Here is a 22,592-nt window from a genome sequence, read left to right on the forward strand (position 1 = left end):
AGGTTAGGAAACAAAAGGATATTACAGGAGGGGTAATAGCAGATAGACAGGACAAGAGAAGGAGTGAAAAAACCTAACTATACCTCGGAAAGAAATTCCTTACAGACAATTTTCAAGTACAAGCATCAGATCCATGTACCTTCGTTCTTTGGGGGACGTTCAGCCCAAGAGCCTCGGAGAGCAGCTGTCCCAAAGAGAGCAACAAACAGGCGTGAGCAGAAGGGACATGTTTTCTGTAAAATGCTTGAGCAAACCTCTCATTTTTGTCGAAACACCCATCCTTYTTTACACCGATTCTACAAGTGTATCAGATGCTAGTAGCAAAACAAAAGCTCTAAGAAAACAAATCACATCATTAGCTCTGCTCCCCTCTGTTCAGCCTAAATCCTGCTTCTCCTGGAGCACCTTGAACCCCAGTTGCTTTCCCTACTGTAGCTACACAYCTGAGTTTCTCCTACACTATCTCCTGTAATTATTTATTCAGTAAAGCAAAATATTATACGTATTTTCTCTACAGCAAATTCCTTGGTCATTTTTAGGCTTTAAAACCTACTACGACCTCATGCTTCCACTAAACATCCCCTGTAATTTGATGCTAATACGCCTCAGTAATYACTGTATTTTGAAAAGTTCTATTTAAAACATCTTAGACATGTATGTAGCAAGGAGTAGAGGAGCTAAGCGGCACAACATTTGTCTAGGAGTCTTTTCCTTTTACAGGTCTCAGTTAGCTGAACTTAAACCAAAATCCTGCTCTGATAAAGTGGAGGGAGAATGGCAATCAGCCTCTGGATTTGGAAGCAATTATCTAGGYTGAACTCAGAACTGAGCTCTGAATGCCAAGAGGCATGAGAGTGCTTAAAATCTGATTTTAAATTGTGCAGTTTGCGCTTATCTCGGGTCAGAAGTCAGGTGCATTAAACGAGAGCTCAGCTCTGTCCTCGGGGAACACTCGATCAAGTATCAGCCGTGTTTTCAATTACGTGGCAAAACTCAGTGCTGTTGCCGAGGTTAATTGCAGGATACCAGAAGGATTTCAAAATAACCCCGCTGAACTCTGGCGCTGACAGGAGCGAGCGCATGCTCATTTGAAACACAGCTCCCATCATTAGCTAATTTCTCTCCTCCTACTTTCACAAGCCCCAGCGTTTCCAAATACCAGCCCCGGGATYGTCCCCCAGACAGGCTGCGGCACAGCACCGTGAAGAGCTCCTTTCATGAGAACTGTTTCCCCCCTTCTACTGACAAGAGGGCATTTTTCAACCCAATTAATTTTTCCCCTCCTTTCACCGCACAGCTGTCCCCCAGCCATTAGCTGCCAGCGTGGAACTTTGTCACATATTTTCCAAAGATCCCTACGTGACCCTCCGGGGCAGCCTGTGTCAGCCCTGGCAATAGTATCTACAACAATTCGGTATTTGTGAGCCCTCATCCCCCTTTGTCCASCCTATTCATTACCTACGGGAGGAGCCTACTTGCAACTCCGCTGCGCGATTTATCACTGTGAGCAATGGTTTTAATTAACACTAACTGTTAAATAAATTCTGACCTTCCTCTTCRCAGCCACATTCGTATTAAAAAGCAATTTCCTCTGCTCAGAAGCCCTGTATCCAAGCTAACAAAATCCAAACTACTTTGGATCCTCTTGACATGATTTTAAAAGATYAGGTTCTCCTCCCCAGCTCAGCCTCCCCATCTGGAAACGCTGTTGGAAGAGCCACTCTGATCCCTTCCCAGAATAGCTTGTCACACTATGCCTGCTGTTAACAAAATGGTTACATCTACTTCTAGGATTGGGTATTCAAGTATAATTAAATTGCTAAGATTAAGTCTGAATCTACTAACAGCTCGTATCTGCCCCAAGCTACTGCCACGGCTTTGTTAACTTCACTACTGCTACTGCTCCTGTGAGTTAGTCAAATCACTCTGACAGCAAAGTATCACCTTTGCAGGGAGGAAAACCAACCAAGCAAAATGAATTCTTATTTGCAGACAGGCTAACRCACAGCTGTACCAACAACAGGCATATGGATCCAAATGCTCCAAGTATCTTCAAATTACCTCTTTTACAAGGATAGCATTGATATACATTTTACATTAAAAAAAGAAAATCAGAGATCAGAATTGGATTCAAGTTTTGCACCCACTTCACACACCACAAATTTTTGTGTTGTTCTCTCAACCTGTTACTTACTAAATACTGTCACAGTTCGGTGCAGTACAGCTGASAGCAAACAGTATAACCTTATAGCATCTTTGCTCCTATATACACAGGTGTATCAGAGGAAGTGATCCCAAAAGTGCTTGTTTTAGAAGTGGTCTGCATAGTGTCTTTAGTAGCTTGCACATGATGAAATGTTCCCTCTAGAGCAGGGACAAGCAGTGCTCAGGCCAAATAAGGTACTGCTTCATTTCAAGCTGCTGGTGGTCAGGAGGAGACAGGAATTCAATTCCAGTTCTTTTTACTTAAGTAAAAGGCAGTGTCCAAGTAGGACATAATCCCTCTGGACTTACTTACTTCACACGTTAAATAATGACAATAAAAAGCTTTTCTACCTCAGCAAGTTGTTGAGGCTTCATTAGCATGTAGAAAGCTTTGAGATCCTGGAATAAAAGACATTAAATGCTATAAAATACTATAAATTACTTAATGTGATGGACACTTGCCACAAGAAATGGGGACTTAAGAAAATTGAGGAATACTTTTTTTTAAAATCATTATTTTACCATATCTACCTACCAGCAAAGACATTTCTATTTTTAGTTCAAAAACAGTCAAGTAAGAAATAGTTTGGAAAATGTAAACTGAGGAAAACAGTTACTTGGCACTGGAGAATAGTTTACTACAGTAGGTTACTTTCCTGCAGTTTGTGTTGAACACGACGGGCTCAGACGCAGTGTCCAGTGGCCTCAGTTTGATAAGCACCTAAACTCAGCGGCACTTCCCATACGGCATCATCCCATCAGCACCGCAGATCCCAGAGCTGAATTCTAGGACAAATATTTGCTCATAAGAATGGATCTTTATCTTAAGACTGCAGTAAAGGAAACTGCATTTTTCCATACTCAAAGAATTTTATGAGTTGAGGATTTGCTTCCATGCATACCTGAGGAGCAACCTGAGAAAACAAGAGGCTGATTTATTATTTGGCCCGGCTGAGGACACCCAAACTCGTTACTGGAACACGTACTAATCACCACACTTTTTTCCTCTTTTGAATAGTGCAATTATTTGACAATAACTACCCATTTAAAAATCCTTTTCTTCAAACTCCAAGTCAGAATTTCATTTTGCTATTCCTGATATTTAAATTTCAAGCATGTGATGGAATAACATAATAAACACCACATGTTTAAGAACATTTTCATCTTTAGTTTTTCTTCTGCAGTTTATTATGCTTTTAAACATTTAGAGCACACACATTTCAAAACAGAAAATGTGTACTTCCACACTGAGATACTAGTGCAAAAAGTGGTTTATATAAGTGCAGATAACTTACATGTCCCCGCTGAGAGCCAGCGGATTCTGCTGTTTTTAATACAGCTCGTAAGTCCATAACTAATGATTACATTATTTACAATAAATCTGAGCATCTCATAGTCAATAGAAATATTGGACTCTGGTTGGTAGCAACCAAATATTCTCACAGTACAAATAAGAGCGTAACAGTTCTAATTTAAGCAGACCTGTGAATTCACTGTGATTGAAGAACAGCAGCAGTATTTTTCTGAGCTGACTCGGTAGATGTAATAGATGTTCTATTTGATGTTCAATTCCAATTATTAAAATACAATAAAGCTCACATACATGCAGGTATTATATTCCAGTGAATGCCACAGGTCATCTTTGGCACATCATAGACAGCACCTGAACACTGAATACAGAATCAAATAATAGACCTCATGAAATAATCTTGATCTGGCAAGAGGATAAATGCGAAAACAAAGATCTTTCACATCTCCAATTTCAGTAATTGTTGCTAAAAAAAAAATCAAACCAAGACAGAAATACAATGATGCCTCTTAATTATACAGTACATTCTAAAACCAAAGTTCAATTAAATTCAAGCCAAATAAATCTTATTCTACTTATGGATGCTACTGAATGAGGTCATTGCAATGAAATACAGTTCATAATGTCAGGAGTAGTTACCATAAAAATCTTCATTCATTCATCTTAAACAATTTTACTGATGTAAAAACAAATTGAGACACTTCATAAATAACATTTTTATTAGTGACAGTTTTCTTTTTCATCTCACATTCTTTAGAATGATGTTTAATTGAAATCTGCATAGTCAAGAGTGCAAAAAAAATTCATAGGAGTTGAATTTGGATGTGAAAGTTGCTTCCTTTATAAATAGGACTGATCATAATTATGGGAATAAGCAACCCCCAGAATGGCATRGAAAGTGGTGGGAAGATGAAAACCACCAGAAAAAACCCCTCTCATTTCATTGGTATATCTTTCCATCAATAAAGTCTTCACACAAAGACACACAACACCCAAACACGTTCATATGCATATCCGAGTGCAACCTATGGAAAAAAAGAGGTATTTCTTCTACTGAATGAAATGAAACAGAGTGAGATTATTTGTGTTTTTAACTGAGTGGTGATCAGCTATTCCCACAATGGGAACCATCACAAAACCCAGATGAATCAACATATTGTCCAAATTTCTTCATGCCCTTATTACAACCACCACATTTAAACTAGCATCTTACAGTATGAAACATGAAATCTGAGTATTTCCATAACACTAAGACTTACTCTTAATACACACTTACAAAGAATTATCACCTCCATATTTTTTTGAATTCTTAATACTATCATCTCTTTCCACTAATGTCACTCCAGTTGGCTGGAATAACAGTTATGAGGACCCCTGCTCTGCTTCAACGCCCACACAACGGCTCAGCCAGCAGCAGTGATCTGCGAGCACCTCCACGCCAGTGAGGAGAGGGGCAGCAGAACACCTCCACTTCCAGCATCATTTCCATTAGCACAGGCAACACAATCCCAAGTTTTCTGTACCAACATCATGGCATGACTACAAGAAGTATTTTTAATATGTACATCATCAGTTGATTTAGCTGTTTTTCACTGCATTTTAACTATTACCAGAAAAACACAGAAAAAAGGCATGTCCTCAAATATACCTSCTGTACATAGCAAGAACTTCCAAAATGTCCACACGCTGATAATGGGCCATTTCTTATCTGCAGTTTTAATTTATGCAACACAGATGCTACTTTAYGGCTGCTCACTAGTTTAAATGAAGAATTCTCTTACGTTAGTCATGTGAAAAAGCTACCCGATACCATCACTTGATGACTTTGCCATGTACAAACTAGGCTTAAGATTTTTATAAGATTGTGCAGTAACAGGTTTCAGTTATAAATGGAATTTGTTAGCTAGGTTCCAAATATTTCATCTTATTCATACGTACAATTTAAGACCACCAGGAACTAATCATCAATATTCAATCACACAAGTCCAAATCTGGGCAAGCAGTGAAACTCTAAGCTTTAAATCTGAAGGTCAAACCAGTAGGTCAAGAAACAAAATTCTTGATGAAGTCAAGACAGTCAGAAATACACTTGCTGCCATGGATATCGAAAACAAAGCCTAAAGCATTTTGGAAATGACCTATAACAGTGAGTAAAAGAAGTCCCAGTCTTGGGATTCAGAAACCCCCCTTTTTTTAATCAGTTCTTACTCTTACATGAGGAAAATTCTGCAGTGAAACTCAAACCCACCTTAGTGAAACGGTGATTCTAGAACTGAAACCCTACCTTCAGTGGACCGATTACAGGGTAAAACATCTTACAGCACACAAAAACACAAATCACAATTCCATGGCAATGTCACCTAATACCAACAAGAAGCTGATATACACACATGAGTCAACACTCCTTCTTCGAAATAATCTGCTTTCCTCTCAGGCAATTAATGCACTCAAAGATGGAGAAAGAGCAGTCATAAAAGTCTGGAAACAAATACTGAAGATAACAAAATTCTAGATCAGGAATAAGCCACCTGGGCCTCCAGCCACTGCCACACTGATTAGGCTTCAGGGCAAAACCGTCGAAAATAATCCACCTTGTCCCAATTCAGAACATCAAAAATGAAATTGTCCAATTGGGTGCAGGCTGACAAATTTTTACAAACAACAATGACAAAATGTTTACTGGCAATTTTACAGTCAGATCCTCAGGCAGAACCAAATCTAATTAAATTAAGCGCAGACTAATTAATGCAGTACTATTTTTAATTTCTTCAGTAAAATTTGTATTTCTTGTGTTATTTCGGGGGGCTATTTCAAGATACCAGTTGAATAACATCACTTTTGTCATTAGTTCAAAATTTACATTGGCACAGCTGATTTACGTTATATGTATTTTTAAAGGTGGTGGTTATAAGGGCACATGACTAGATTCATCTTCAATTAATGTAAAATCCTAACACAAATGCAATTTGGTAGTCTGGTAACAAAAAACAATCCCCCTTACTCTTTAACATACAATGGAACTACCTTGTAGCCTTCTGTATTTCAGGAAAATATCCAACATATTCAGATCAGACAGCCTTACTAATTAAGACACATTAAAATGAAACATTTTCCATTAAAGATGCCAAAAATTGGATTTAAATTTATTGCATGACGTTGCATAAGAAAGTATATTATTGAAAACTGTAAGGCATCATGCAATTATCCATCAACTAATTATTTATTATTCCTTGAAAGATGGTTATATACTCTAAAGTTATAAAACCAGTTTCAAAAAAGTACATAAAAAAATTTAACATGATAAGCATTAAATAGTTTTCACATGTCTGTAGTTTTTAGCTGTTAAAAAGTGCGTTCAAAACATACTGTACTGGAAAGTTGCTCTGTCAAAAAATGGTGCTGGAGACTTGTTAAATTAAAAGTTGCAAAAGAATTTGTATGGAATCAGAAAGCTAACATGTTGTGGTACTTAAACTTACAAACTTGCTCGAAATTATTTTTCCATCCTCACAATTTAGCATAGATGATATAATTATCTAAAAACATATGTTTTTATAACTAAACAGTCAAATGAATTCAAGTTACGTACACTGAGTGATTAAATAAGGAGCAGACTTAATATTCAAACATGGGACAGAATATACTAATGTGATTTTGGCATTAATCAATGTACTGTGCCATCCAACGAAATCCTTCTCCATAGCCTTGTCTCTTCAGCACGCTACACATAAACACTTCTAGTGGCCTTGCATTCAGTTCTTTCAATGGTACATTGCCCTGAAAAGAGACAAAAGCATTCCAAATTATAGTATTTTTATAAAAGATAGCTACTTCACATGAACATTGTTTCTACAGAATGTTGTTTTTCAACTTGTGTTAAAATATTAGAATTTTAGAAAATAAATTAGTCAAAAAAAATTAGCCATATCACCAGGATTAAAATCACTTACGAAATACATTGCGCATATTTTCACATGCCTCCACTACATTTGGAGAGCATGAAGTACACAAAGCCAGCACACAAGAGTAAGCATCTGCATAGATGCTTTTCGCTTGGAATACAAGAGGTAAGGATTTACTTCTGTTCAACATAAACTCTGACTGCACCGAACTCTGTGAAGCACCTCAGAACACAGTGAAGAGAAATTACAAGACCGGGGTGCCCTCCTAGCACAGCCCCACTGCTGGTCATCTCATGTAAGCTGAGATGGAAGTTACACCAGAACGGATCGTCAGCTGCAGGGCAGCTAGCGTGTAACATCACTACATCAAGGGAGGTCGTTTCCCAAGGACAAACAACACTGGAGCAAACTGTTTCTAATCCCCTGCACCCAAATATCTGCTAAAACTAGCATAATGTATTTACTTTAAATTAAAAAGATCAARTATCACAAAGATTCGTAATATAAATCTATGTTATTGCTACAGATGCCAGTAGGAACTTTTTTCACAACTCTCCTACAAACTTGGATTGCTACAATGGTATAAATCTACTTCTAAACCTTAGATAAACACATTAAGTAACAYATTTTACTAAATCTGCCCTATAAATTAGAAGAGTCACTTACTGAAAGACTTTAACTATTTTTCTCTTGCAGTTCTTACCAGAACTATAGCCTCTGAAAACTTGCTCACCTTGTAGAAGTATTGTATAGGAAAGTAAGTACTAAAAAATACCCTACTAGGTACAATTAATCATTTTCAAAGCCACCCTAAAAGCTAAAAGCTGCAGCAGAGATGTCTCTAATACAAAAGAGAGAGACCCCAGAATTTATTCCATATACAGCTGATATGTTAATTATTTTATAAATTAAACAAACAAACAAACATTTATTTTGCATAGCTGGAATGAATTGAGGCCTACATACAAATGAAGGCAAACACAAGCTCCCTAACAGGAAAAGGAGCATTACCTTTCCTGTTGTCTGGCCATACAGACCAAACGTCTCTCGCAACCTCTCTTCGCTGATGGCTTCAGGTCTGTCAATCTTGTTACCGAGAATTAGGATAGGCACATTAGCAATTGTTTCATCTGTCATTAGTGACTACAAAGGGAAAAAGAGAAGAGGAGAGACTAATTTAAAATACAGTTTGTTTCAGGGGTTTTCAGAGAGATAAAATATTAACAGGAGAATAGCATTAAATATTGTTTATTGAGTACAAATATTAAGTATTGGCCTTTCTAAACACCAACAGATGCAAAAACTCATGCTTAGATTAAATGTGCTGTTTAGTGCATCAAAATTAATTTATGGGAATCATTTAATGTGCTTGGGGAAAAAAGAAATAAAAATATCTATTCCTAGTACAGAATATATTGCAAAAGGAGTGATACTGATATAACCAGCAGAATAAAGTGTTCACTACCAGGGCACTTAAATGCATGCAGCAATGCRTGTTAAGCAGAGGGTGCCAAAACCAAAATACAGCTAGATGAGAACAAAGATGCAGAATGTCAAAATGCTGCTACTCCTGACTAGGTGGCAAGAGAGTTCTGCTGGATATTGAGCTTAATTCTTAGAAGTTCAAACTTTCAAAAACTTATTTAAACTTACATCAAGTTCTTCTTTTGATTCAAGCAATCTTTCATGATCTGCACAGTCCACCAAGAACACAATGCCGTTAATAGCAGGCAGATAGTTTTTCCACACTCTGCGAGCTGTAGGGAAGATGTGAATTAAAAACAACAAAAAAATTATCTCAAGATTCAGAGTAATGCACATCAATAATTAGGAGGCAACAGTGGCTTTTTTTTTAATAGCTTATGTTGTCAACCTTTAAAATGGAATTTCATCTTTTAAAGAGCTTGAAATAATAATAAAGCAAAAATATTTCCTCTACTGTTATCACCACTCTGATTTATCTATCCCACATGCACACACACGTACTAAAACMTTTTGTGTTACCCCAAGAATTATGCCAGCAAAGGTAAATTTAAACCATACAGTTTAAAGGTTAAAGTAAAGATTAAGTTTAAACCACAGAGGTTAAAGGTTAAGTTTTGCTGAAGCAAAAACAAACTACTACTCCTCAAAATACAGATATTGGTCAGATATTTTTGCTCTACTGCAGCTTTTTCCAARCTGTATTACGGAGCGTAACGTATGGTGGAGACGGACAACAAAACAGGGAATGCTTTTTATGCTGTCAAAGAAAACATGGGAAGTTCTTTTTTGCAGCATAGTCATATCTCTGATTTGAAACAAACTGACTACAGACAATTCTTTAACTTAATTCAGTGTAGTTTCATGAGTCAACATATTCTCTTACCTTGGGCATGTCCACCCAGATCAAATGTAGTGAAAGTCATGCCAGCAATTGTCAGCTCTTCTGAAGCTAGAAACACACAGAATTATGTTTCTGAAGATCATATAAAATATTGGAATAGTCTAATTTTCTGGGATGCAGACTTTACTTTTTGTCTTTATGGTGTTCAATATTTTGTTATTCAAAAATTAAACCAGACCAATGTGGGTTCTCTCAAAAATCAATGACACACATTTGTATAACAGAATGCTATTAACTGTTAAAACACATATAAGATATATACAATGTTAAGAAAATAAACAGAAAATGTTTGGACATTATTTATCACTAAATGTGACACAAAATAGTTGGCTGTGACATCTGTTTTACCCTGAGATGAAATTTCATATAAAATACTGTTCAAGGTTTCTMCTCTTCATGTCCTTCCCCAGTTTATCACATCCTTACTGGACTTCATCCATCCCACTCTAACCCAGGTTGAACTTTTTCTCYGGCAAGGCTACCATGATAATTTCATAGCAACTTTTTAGTCAACAAAAATTAAAACTGTACATAAATGCTGATTCTTCAGMTAGATAGAGAAGCTGCTATGAAGCTGCAGCTTCTGTAATCTAGACTCACAGTCCCATTTCTCTGCTTGTTACTTGCCTCTTAACTTTAAATAAACCACTTTGAACTATCCCACATTTTTTTGTTTTTAATATTACTTGAACTATCAATTGTGATTTGCCTGAATGGGTTCTGACYCCCCAAAGTCCTTTGTTTCTCCCCAGTTTTTCTCTTGCAATGTATAGTAAGAAACTGCTTTTTCCTATAACACTTTAAATACTTTCTATTGCTATGGAACTAGGAATRCTAACTTACTGGGGTGTAATGTGGGGACATGTTGTCCCAGTCTGTCATCTTTGAGCATGTGCAGCAGTGTAGTTTTTCCAGCATTGTCCAGTCCAAGGAATACTAGCTTGCCTGTTTTCTTGTACAGTCCTATGAAAAAGAAGGACCTCCTGAATGATCAGTTAAATCAGAAGTATTACCATAACAACATTGTCTGACAGGAATACAGATCATGTACCTATAAAATACATATATCTAGACTGACAGCATTCATATACTCAAGCAATCCTAAGCATACGGCTGTCTCAGATTATGTGATATCTGCTAACCTGCAAAATCAAAATACCTTCCTGTATGTCTTACAGATTTCTGCCAACATGGGTATGAAAGCCAGCAGTGAAAAGGTGTGCGATTGCTAATTAACGCAGCTGCATGCAATCACTGTATTTCTAACACTGGTAATCAATTTGCTTGCAGGTCCAGAGTTTTACAGTCATGGTATAAAATATAGACCATCCAAGCCTCACAGTACGCTTTATCAATGCCTTTTATCATGATTCTTCTACTAGTACAATCTGCACTTACAGCTGCATCTTGTCAGCCTAGTAGTGATACCTAGTAACGTTTTGGGAGAAGACACACACAACTGATGTAAAAATGTCACATACATAAATGCATTTACATTACCTTCACAAGACCAAAACAAAAAAGGACTAAATTTTGCCAGTGTAGCTTACTCTGCCCTAGCAGAAGAACCATTTTGCTCTCAGAAGGCGGAACTCCCCAGGATGTGCAGGGCAGAGGGATAAGGGTATATGGAAAACAGCAAATCCTAAAATATCAGTATCCTGGATTTGAAGCAGAGGGTGTTGTGTTCAGCTACCTCCACAGTTATGACTAAAAATTTGTTCCAAGTGAAAAGAATACACACCACAGTAGGTAAATTATAGAGCAACCACTTTCAACGTCAATAGTCATAACTTGCACATGTAGGAATTCGTCTGTTTTGTCCCCCATATTCTTTTGACAAAAGTAGTTTTCACCCATACCCCCAGCTGAACTGTACAGATGTACAATTCTGACACATCATCAGTGCAGTTCTGACACATTTGCTGTTAAGTGATAATACTTTAATAACAGGAATAAGGAGTTTTGTGTTCGCTAATAGTCATCTTAATAAAAATGCACACTCCCCTTTCTTTCTCTATTTTTGACAGTAAATACAACAGTTGGTGTAAAGGAGAGGAAAATATTTTTTCTCAAGTTTGAGATTTTGAAAGGGTGATTCTCTTAAATTTGCCAGCATATCCTGTATCAGAATTATTTTTCTCTGCTTCAAATTTACTGACACTCAATATAAAACAACTTTAAGATAGGTTTTCAGTACAGAATGTGATTTTTTAATGGAATCTAATGAAGAATCTTTTAGCTGTTCCTTTTTTTAAGCAGAAAATCTTTCCTTATTCCCTCTTCCAAGAGCTGTGGCCTAGATATTAAACATTACACATTTTCTTAGGAACCACTACTGGCCCCATTGTCTTCAAGAGTGCTCAAGAAGGCAGAATAGCCAGAAGTACTAAAGAAAAGGGTGTGTGTAGGGGAGGGGAAGAATATCTACTGAAATTACATTTTCTTTAAAGACAAAAATAGGCTAGGTTCCTAATAGAAGTCTCCATTCTTGTGTCAAAAGAACTGCAAAATATAGCCAAATATCATAGTATGAGGATGTTTAAGTCACCAGGATCTTCTACCAGGAAACGCCATTTTATCACGATACTTYGTAATACACTGAAAACTTTGTTCTTCAGCCACTGTGACAAAACAGAAATGCTTCAGGAAGTACACAATCAGATTTCACTGCTGAAGCTGAGCTGTCCTGTTGCCATAGCGCCCACGCTTCACYGTGCAGCCTGCTGCAGGAACAACTAACCCCGATCCCCTGGCCACGTGCCGAAACCTGCCTACCGGCAGGGCCACGGAGAAAGCCGGTCTTGCAGCAGTTAAGGTCGCATTAAAAAGGCTCCCCAGGTTGTACGTTTCAAGCTGAGTGGACAGCAGGATGACCCAGGAACATCAGTTTCTGGAACCTGTAATTTATTTTTTCTTCCAGGCAGAGGTTCGGGTTGCTCTGAGGTCTCTGTTCTGCTACATCCCCTGCGGTCACACAGCCTAGCTCAGTCTGGCAGCTACATCTGGAGACATCAAGCACCATCCAACTTACGCATTATTTCTAACATACTGATATTTTTCTTCTAAGAAGGGGAAACAGTAGCACTCATCACTTCATTGAAAGAGGAAGGCTTCAGATGAGAAGAGATCCTTCCCAGCTTACACCCAGTGACAGCTAAACCAGCAATGGCTTCTGATCAAATGCATTATTCTTACATCTACTTTATTTTGTGAGATTTTAAATAACGATGTTATATAGATGGTAGCTCAGACACCTCCTTAGATGCCACAGCATTCCTGGCTCATATATGCCTCTATCTGGCTGACCTTTACACTGCGACTATTTGCTCACCTTTTCTCCTACCTTTAAACTAATCTCTGGAATTGCATTCCAGCAGCGCATGTTTTATAACATACAAGAAAGAATATTCTTTCATTTTCCTCAGATTATTTCATTAGTAATCTTTACTGCTGCAGGTATGTTATTGTAGAGTATGCCTTCCCAGTTCTTTTCAAATATAATACTTCTCACTCCCCAAATCACCTCCTCATATGCCCAAATTATATCAACTACTAAACTACAGAGTAGAGGAGAAAGTATTAATGTTTACAGAGAAAGAAGAAATGGACAAACTTTTTCATATATTAACTTATCACAAGATATCACAAGATAAACTACAGTTCACACTTACAAGTAAAATGAAAGAGAACTAAACCATACTAAAACAGTGAGCTTTTGTGGCATTCAGTCTGGACATTTCGGAACACCTGCTCTCAAATCAGGTGCCATCAGCCTCCCTAAAACCTTTCACAAATACTTTCTGGGAGTTCTTCATAACAACATGAACTGAACAAGCAGTAACACTTCAACTATTAGCTATGCAAAAATTGGAGTATATACCAAAAGGTTCCTTAAGCAAAGCATCTTTTCACAGACACACTTTTAGAATGCACAGTGATCTAGCTGGGCTCACAAGAAGACAGCACAGGGCACTGCAGGGAGTCTCTCAAATGCTATGATCTATTCAACCTTCTTCAACTGAAAAAAAAAATATATATGAGAATAAAAAGAGAAAGTGTTTTCTTCTAGAAAAACAGGGACATATTGAACATAATTCTCCTTTCTATTTCAGGCTTCAGTATCTCTCGCTAGAATTAGACTTTGTATGCACAGGGTATAGGAAAGTGGGCTAACATGCAAAAATCACTGCTTGACTAAGTAAGAGGAGATAAGAAAGATTAGTCAACTTAGTTAAAATTTCACTGGCTAATATTTTGATAGTAGGCCAAGGTTCTAACATCCAGTGAAAAGTTTAAACTTTCAACTGATAAAGGCAGGTGGCAGAACTTGCCATGATTCATTAATTTCAATTGCTTTTTATTTACTTAAAATCTTTGAAATTTGTAAACTGTGCCTTTACCTATATTCCCTGTAACTTTGTTCCTCTTCTTAGTATTCTAACATTCTCCTTCCTCCTCTTTTTCCGTTTTGCACAATGTATTATTTCACCTTGGATCAACACGGATTGCAGGCTCTTTTGTGGCCAGAAAATACTTTCCTGACACTCTTCAGCTGATGCCACTAAACCTTCTAATAGTCACACTGATTTCAGTGACATCAGTCACAGAATAAACCACTGCTGAACATGAGCAATGGCTTCAAAATCTGGCATTAATTTTTGACAGTGGTCCCCCATGATTGAGCTCTCAAGTGATACCTCAATGTGCAAAAGAACTGAGATATTAACTGAGATAACTGAGTTCAGTTCTTTGCAACAGTGAAAAAAGGTAGAATAATTAAAGAATCAAACAAGATTAACATAAGAATGAGTGGAGAGCATGCTCTGGAAATACTCAGTTTTGATAAGTGAATCTTTTGTTTGAGTTTTGCTGAATATACACCAAAACAAATATTATTGCTTAACTGGTCATATGTTTACGATAGCAGAGGTCAACAGATATATTATACAAGAATAACACAAAAATAACAAAAAACTTACCTAAAAACTGTAATACACTACTGAAACCACTGTAAATCCAATCAAATATGAAGGACATATCTGAATCTTATAGTCTGAAATAAACAGAAAATGTATTTAAGTACAGTTAGAACAGTACATTACGTATTGTAAGACAGCTACAGAAAACAAAGGAATTCAAAGTACTGAATGAAAAATCCAAAAGCAATTTAGCTTTGGTAAACTRTATTACAGACAGATAAAGTGACCCAGCAACACAGAAATGGACAACAAAATCCAGACCACCTGATTCACAGCAAAGACCTTCTCCTTCCCCCAGGGAAGGTTGAAAGGACAAAAGGCCTTAGCAACATAAGCAAAAATAATTTTGTCTTAAGTACGGTTTTGTGGAGGTGTGTGATGTTCCTTTGAAGATTTCATATGAGAGTATATGTTGAGACATATACTTTCCAACCAAGGAAAAACGGAGCAGGGCAGTGCAGGGATGGCTGTGCAGAGTCTGCACTCCTGCCATCCTCTGGAGCTGCTAGGTTTGAAGCAGAGGTGATAAGCCCTGAAGTCTAACTGAAGTTGAATCCAGAGAAGTTCTTAGAACAAACAAACAAAAAAAATCCCCACCTACTGTGTGCACATCATCTGTTTGGCTTGTAATGGAAAACAATTATTTACCCCAAGCACAGGAATTGCCATTTAAAAGTTGCGACTCTACTGTACTGCCTTATATGCACTCCCACAGTTTAAGGTTTAAATGTAAAATGCTTTTTAAAGGGACTCTAGAACACTATGTTTTTAACTGAAATCTTTCAGACTAGACTCAAGAAAAGCGAGTTGATTTAAAAAGAGTCAAGATGACTATAAACAACATCCTAGTTGCACCAGCCCCACATAACCATTTGCCAAGAGGATTAAGGCCTTATAATCAATGCTGATTTATATTAATCATGCATACAAACATGATATAACTATGCGATCTACAAAGATTCTAACCTATCACACTCTGCAGAAGAGTGCTCTAGATTAGAACCTTTTTGGCAAAATATTGGATACATCTTTAGTTTGGGAGGCATGATTTTGTTGTTGTGAAGCAATCCTACTTCTGAGGTCCAGGCTGATTTAGAAAAACACATTATTGCCTTTCTCTGACCATTACAGGCAAGACACCCCGCATTATCAGGATGAAGCTCTGCTACTCCAGGAAATATCCACTCATTGTGGCCAGAATAGGAAAAATTATACTGCCACTAGTCCTTGGGAAGTAAGCAATGGCCAGAACAGGATCATACGGCATAATTTCTTGTCCCAGAAGACATCTCTCTTCAACTGGAGATACAGCAATCTCTTCGCAGCCATCCACAGCAAGGGCATTCAAGGAGTGCTCTCACATCCCAAATGTTCTAAGATGATCAACATTCATGTAGCACAGAAGTGAGACAAACATCATTTCTGAAGTAATGCTTTGAGATGCAAGTATGCAGCTTGTCACGCTTCATTGCACACCCATGAGCAATTAATTTCTTAACTTTCATCTTAATTTGCTCATTAGCTAAAGTAAGGATAATCACACTGAAAGCACCAGTTGAGCCTAGTGAACTAGTATCTAGTATGAAGCCTCTTGAAAGACTGAAGGACAAGACCCTTAGAAGTATTCAGTTAGCTAATTCATGTTGGAGCACTCAACTCCTGCTAAAGGCAGCGGAAATTAAGAGTCCAAATATCTTTGAGAAACCGGACTGAACTGCTAAGCATAGCTTCCAAAGGCCTCACGACAAAACTCTCCACACTGCCTGCAGGCTTCCCTTGCACGAGTGTTTGTTTCTATGCTGCAGTGATACCTTGTGGCTTCACAAGCTGACTTAGAAGCATTGCACAAAGTATTTGGTCAGTACCAGACCAAAATCTGCACGTCTGTCTTTCTCTTAACAATTACACTCATGACAATAAGCTGAGTTTTTCACTGCACAGTAACAGATATATCATAGAAATACAAAAGGGAAAGAAGAGGAAAGACTATTTTCATTATCTTTCCTTGCCCTGGAACAAAATCTGGTCAGCCCGCATTTGCCTCCCTGATTCAAGATGACAAAGCGTTAGGAACCCTTGTTTTTTCACAGCTAGCCCGCCCTATAATCTTACCTATATTCTATGTTACTTTGAACAACTGTAACAATGTAACAAATGTAACAGAAGAAGAATTTAAGAACAAAAATCAAATAAGCTTGTCAATGCATAAACACCTAATTACCCAACATCATGACTGAAACTGTCACTTGCGTGTCTGAAAAGCAAAGGTCAAGAATAAGCAAACATGGCAGAACATGCACGTCAGCAGATTTATTTATTGCTCGAACAAAATACCGACRAAGAAAAGCCTCTATGAGGCTTAGAAAAATGATCTACTCAAATAACCTACAAACTAGTGCAAAGTGTGATGTAAGAGAGCTGTTCATATTACTGAGGTGAGAATATTTTAGTTATATTAACCTGACATGGTCCTTTTCCACCTATGAAGCTCATGGACAAAAGAAAAAAAAATCTTTAATGCGTTATTGAAAATGTAATTAGAGGCAAGATTCAAACTATTAATAGGAGAACAGGATTATTCTGCAAACACAGATCAAGTGACAGTAACAAGGGTTAAATTTCCATCACCATAGAAAAAGTAATTCTAAAATCAGAGCTATCCAAATACACCAAAAACAGCTGTAGAATCAGCCAGCAGTGCTTAAAGGAAAACACTCCTACAAAATGGAAAAAAAATTACAGTTAATTATAAAGGTACACCAATAATATTTGGATAGAGATAGCAAATCTACTCTTATCACACAGGAAAAAAAAATACACAATTAATACAGGTGTCAAATGAAAGAAATAAAATGTTAGAAGCTCTGCATCAATATCAAGAACTATTATGCTGCTAACAAGGCAAAGTCACGGAATGACAAAATTAAGGAAAGCAGCGAAGTTTTTGCAGTATAAATGATCTCAAACGTTCAGGTCCATATTAAAAACACACACACACAAAAAAAAAGGAACAATGAAAACACTAGCAATTACCGTTCACAAGCCACAATTAAGACAAAAATACCAACTATTTTAGGGTTATTTCAAGGGTTGCCTCAAAAATAATCAGTGGCGAGCATATAGGAATTTTTAATAACAAAGTTTAATGGACCTGTGACCACTTTGGATGCCAACTATTTTTATAGACATCCCCAACTTATTTGTTCATACCTCCTTAACAAAATATGAAAGTAATTTTCTAGTATCAAGTCAATAACAGATGGTTATCACTTCAAAATGTCTCTGACCCTGGCTACCATGATGTCCTAAGCTTTCTTAAGTAAAGCATCATTTTGTAATTTCTGTGGAGCCTTGTAAGACACTCCACAGACCAATAAAAACAGTTCACTTACTAGCGGCCACCTTCTGATTGCAGTGAACCAGAATGCCTGCCAAATACCTTTAGTAATATCCTGAGATAATCTCCTAAAGAGAATGTTGCTGACAGAAAAGACCGGCAAACAAATYTGTTCACAGATAATTCTGTTATATTTTAAAAAGCGAGGAACTTCTTTCCTTCTCTGGCTCCGCCTTTTTCTAGCCAAAAACGCTAGAAAGGCTAGGCTAGCCAAATTTCAGAACCAGTTAGTACGATGCTTATTTCTAAAAATCTGTAAAGCTTTAGATAACAGCGGATATCAGGCTTTTAAAGACAGTTTTAAATATACAGGAACAATTATGAAACAGCAGCTGGTTACATTCAACTATAACGCCTCTTGCAATAAGTGGAAATGCATTCCACTGTGCCTGGGTGGGTACTATTAACAACAGCTGAAAAACAAACCTCTATCCAACACAGTCTCAACTAACCATGYGCTCAGAGCTACAGCAAGTTTGAAAACACACTCTTCTAAAAACAGCTTACAAACAAGTGTTTAAATTCTTATTTTAAGACTGTATTTGCTTTTTTTTGTACAGTATAAATAGCATCACTTCAAATGATCATTTCACATATGATCATTTTAACATTGTGAAGTGTCATCACTGACAACAGAAACCAAAATCCATAGCAAATTCCGTGAATGAAATGGTATATGCCTTCTACAGTAGAGGGTATTCTTTGATAGAAAACTGCATTTTGATATTATCTTTTCAAAGCTGAGGAGAGGGAGGAAGTTTGAAAGCGAACTAACAGCATATATTTGCTTTTGGTATTTTAATCAGTCTGAGAGCAAATCATTTTTGAGAGTTCAGAAAAACTAATCTTTTTTTTCGTTTTTTAAAAAATACAGTATTCAGAACAAATCTTGACAGACCATCACAACATGCCAAACAACTACAGAAAAAAGCTGTAAACATTTGTAGATTAAAATAGAATATTTACAAATGCACTCTTGGAAATCACAAATACCAAAGTGAAACATGAGACAGGACTAAAAAGGGAAATTGACAAATAGTCATAAAAGATGAATCTAACTGAAGTTAGGTACATGGGCAAGTATCTCTAAGAAAAAGAGACAGGAAAGCCTGTACAACTCCAGAGGGCTCTTTGCAGAATGAGCAAAAATAAAAGGAAACTAAAAKAAATGCTTGCAGTTAGGCAGATGAGGGGAAGAAGGGTAATGAGTATCATTACAGGAAGCCTGATTCACAGTTTTCAGAGGCAATGGGCCATTCCACAGATGCTGTGGAAATTAATTCAAATTCTATTTACAAGTGAGTTATTTTTTTTTCCTTCAGGAAGTATAATAATGACACACTTAAATTAGAATGAAGATTCAACAAAAAAAAATATCCACTAGTCTGCCACGGTTCTGAATGTCTGCAAAAGCAATAGTCACATCTCATTTTAGTATTCATAGCTGTTGCCTTACAGCATTATCACCAAAGAGAACAGTGGATCTCTTTATTGTTTTCTGAGTAATGAAGAAAAAAGAGTAATGGTAGGAAAACAGCAGCCTATAGGAAGTATTGATGTATTTTACAGCAAAAGCAAAGAACTACTACAGGAACTGAAGGTRTCGTCTTTCAGCAATATTTAACGCTTGATCAAAAGGGCAGAACGGTTGCATGGAGTGACAGAAAATACGCGTGTTTGGGAGGAGGGGAGGAGCCCCCCCCCCCGGCTCTTCTTCACCTCTATCTCTGTCACAACCTTTGGGTCCCGCCAGCCTTGCCGCGACCCCATCAGCGGGGCCCGCCGCGGCGCTCCGCTGACCCAGGCTCCGGCAGGCCCCGACCCTGAGGGGACGGAACCTGCGGGAGACCCGCTCCCCGCGGAAACCGCGGCGGAACGCTCCCGAGGCGCCGGCCACGGCTTGGCCCCGCGGACCGCGCCGCTTCCAGCCGAGGGAAACTCGGAAAAAACCCCTCGCCCGGCCGCGAGGTCACCGAGGCGCCGCGGCCTCCTCCCCCCGACAGCGCACCGAGACCGACCGGCTTGGCGAGGCGCTCCCCGCCGCGGGGGCCGGCAGGGCAGGGCAGGGCAGGGCCCCGCCACCGCCACCGCCGGCCCTGCGCAGCGGGGGCGGCTCGGGGGAGCGCGGCCCGCGGCCCCCCGCACCGCCGGGCGCCCGCGGCCCCCGACTCACCGCCGCGCCTGGGCCCCAGCTGCGCGCCGCTGCCGCCGGCACCCCGCGGCTGCGCCCACCCCGCCGCGCCGCTTCCCTTGCGTCACTTCCCTTCCGTCACTTCCGGCCCCCGCCGCGTCCAGCTACTTCCGGCCCCGCCCCAGCGGGAAACGGGCGGTCGCGCGCGGCAGAAAGTCACCAATTCCGCTCGAATTACGGCCAAACGCTTCCCCGCGGGCGGGCTGCAGCCGGAGCCCGCCGGCGCGGGAACGCCGCAGCCGTGCCGCCCCCCCGGCGCGGGAGCCCCGCGGCTGTCGCGCCGCCCCGGCGGCCTCCCGGGGCCTCCCCCGGCGCTCGGGGGGGCGGGAGCGGTGCTGCGGGTTGTCTCGCAGGCGCGTTTCTTTTCGAGGTCCTTTACAAGCGGTGACTTTCTAGAAACCGGCATGGATTTGCGGATGCCGCATTCTGTTCTGCTTGGTTTTATCCCGGGGGGATGCCACCCCCCCCCCCGTGATTTTCTGAGGTGGATTTTCCGACGTTCAAGAGGTGTCAAACCGTGGCGACCGAAATCCTGATGTTGCTTTTGAAGGTCTTGCCGCCAGTTCCTGCTCTAAGGCGCTGATGTGAACTATGACCACACTAAAAGCAAYTGGTTTTTAAAATCTCAGCGTAGGAAGTATTTGGTTCAGCCCATCGTGTCTGCTTGTGGTTTTCAAGCTTTAGTGATGTTGCACTTTACAGCTTCTCATGAGGAAGGTTTATAAGGAAGAGGTTCTTGAAGCAARAAGTCATCCGCACGTATTTGCAGAAGTGAACCCAACAGCTTTGCAATATTTATTGCACATTTGTATTCTGTTTGATAAAAATCCTCTTAAAAAAATGGAACCAGCCYGGAAATATGTACTGTGTCTTAGACCTTCAGTGGATTCTTAGAGTAAGATATTTCCATTGGGTATGTTTACAGGCAACTCTGCAGAGTAATACAATGAGGCAAATATTGAGGTTTAAACAGTTTCTCCTTATATTGTGCAAAACCTCTTCACAGCTATAGCAGAATGTGAAAATATAACAAGCAGATAAAGAGAAATTCCAACCATTATCCTCCCCAGCAAGAGGAAAAGATCTTCACTTGTTGCAGGAACTGGTGAACATCCTTGCTACAATAMCAACTGCAGAGCCCTCGTAAGCTGTAACTGGCTAAATAAGCTCATCCCAATTCCCCTGTGCTGACAGAAGTGATACTACAAAAGCAGACTGGCACGGCATTGATGAATACAAAGTCCGGTATTGACTATACTTAGCAAAACCGTCCCATGGTGAAGCATATTATTTGTCAAGAGATGCAAAAGGAAACGTTTAATAACGCATARTGACATCTCAATCTGTATTTGAAGATGAGTCCATATTGGGATTTCTTTTAATACTCTCCACACTTCTGCCAATATAAAATGCCAATATCCACACTTTTTTGCTGCTCTGTAGTTGGTTGGCATCTAGAATCAGATTACAGCAAAATATGCTTGGTGTTTCAAATGATGATGCGTAATACGCTGTATGTAGATGAGATTTTCTTGGTCAGAACGGACCCCCAAACGTCTACACTRCAGTTTCTTGGGTGCTGTAAGTCTCCCCCGTGTGAGCTCTAAAATCCTTTGTGTAGTGGACAGATGCAAACAGTGGAATTTAAGGCCTTATTTAAGGGATTTTACTGTATTTAAAGCCTTCATCCTTTTATAAAATTATTATTTTTAACACACACTGCTATGAGAGCAGCAGACCTGAGTCCCCCAGTGCCAATGGAAGCGAGGAAGGAAATTCACAGGAGGGTTTACCCGCTCTCCCAGCGATGCGATGGAGAATTTCCAATAAACAAGGCTAAACAGCAYGCGACTTAGAAACAGTACTAAAAATTAAGGCCACTATCTCTGGTGCACGATGAAAGAACACCTCCGGCTCTTATCGTTCCTAGTCTAGGGACATTCCCCTTGATGCTGGATTAAGGACGTTAATGCAGAAAGAGGAACGAGCGGGTGCCGCAGTGGACGCGGCGCAGACGCGGCGCAGAGGCTCCTCGCACGCTCCGGCGGGCGCTGAGTCAGGCCTTGGCCCCCTCGTTCGCACCAGATGGCCCCGCAGGTGCGTTACGGTGCGCGGCGCGAGCAGCGTTAGGTTTGGTGGGGTTTTTTGTTTGTTTTTTTAATTCTGAGCAGGGTTGCGGGAAACGCAGTGTCACCCTGAGGGGGCTCGAGGGGCCCCGCC

General features: G+C 39.4%; 2 protein-coding genes across 2 annotated transcripts in view; one reads left to right on the forward strand and one right to left on the reverse strand.

Annotated features, from left to right (window-relative positions):
• Positions 1-4,215: 4,215 nt before the first annotated feature.
• SAR1B (secretion associated Ras related GTPase 1B) lies at positions 4,216-20,450 on the reverse strand. The gene is made up of 7 exons (XM_085312798.1): positions 20,355-20,450; positions 14,785-14,858; positions 10,646-10,765; positions 9,785-9,850; positions 9,070-9,173; positions 8,428-8,559; positions 4,216-7,291 (listed from the first exon to the last, which is right to left on the reverse strand). Exons 2-7 carry the CDS (start codon positions 14,840-14,842, stop codon positions 7,175-7,177), a joined length of 597 nt encoding a protein of 198 aa, XP_085168924.1. The 5' UTR covers positions 14,843-14,858; positions 20,355-20,450; the 3' UTR covers positions 4,216-7,174.
• Positions 19,430-22,592, forward strand: part of SEC24A (SEC24 homolog A, COPII component) — a 29,798-nt gene continuing 26,635 nt past the window's right edge. Inside the window, exons 1-3 of the mRNA XM_085312671.1 lie at positions 19,430-19,479; positions 21,567-21,617; positions 22,348-22,469. Coding sequence (XP_085168797.1) covers positions 19,430-19,479; positions 21,567-21,617; positions 22,348-22,469 — 223 coding nt within the window. The remainder of the gene's footprint in view (positions 19,480-21,566; positions 21,618-22,347; positions 22,470-22,592) is intronic.

This window comes from Rhea americana, unplaced genomic scaffold (assembly GCF_003343005.1).
Source record: "Rhea americana isolate MKP2758 unplaced genomic scaffold, rheAme1 scaffold_37, whole genome shotgun sequence".
Taxonomy (NCBI): domain Eukaryota; kingdom Metazoa; phylum Chordata; class Aves; order Rheiformes; family Rheidae; genus Rhea; species Rhea americana.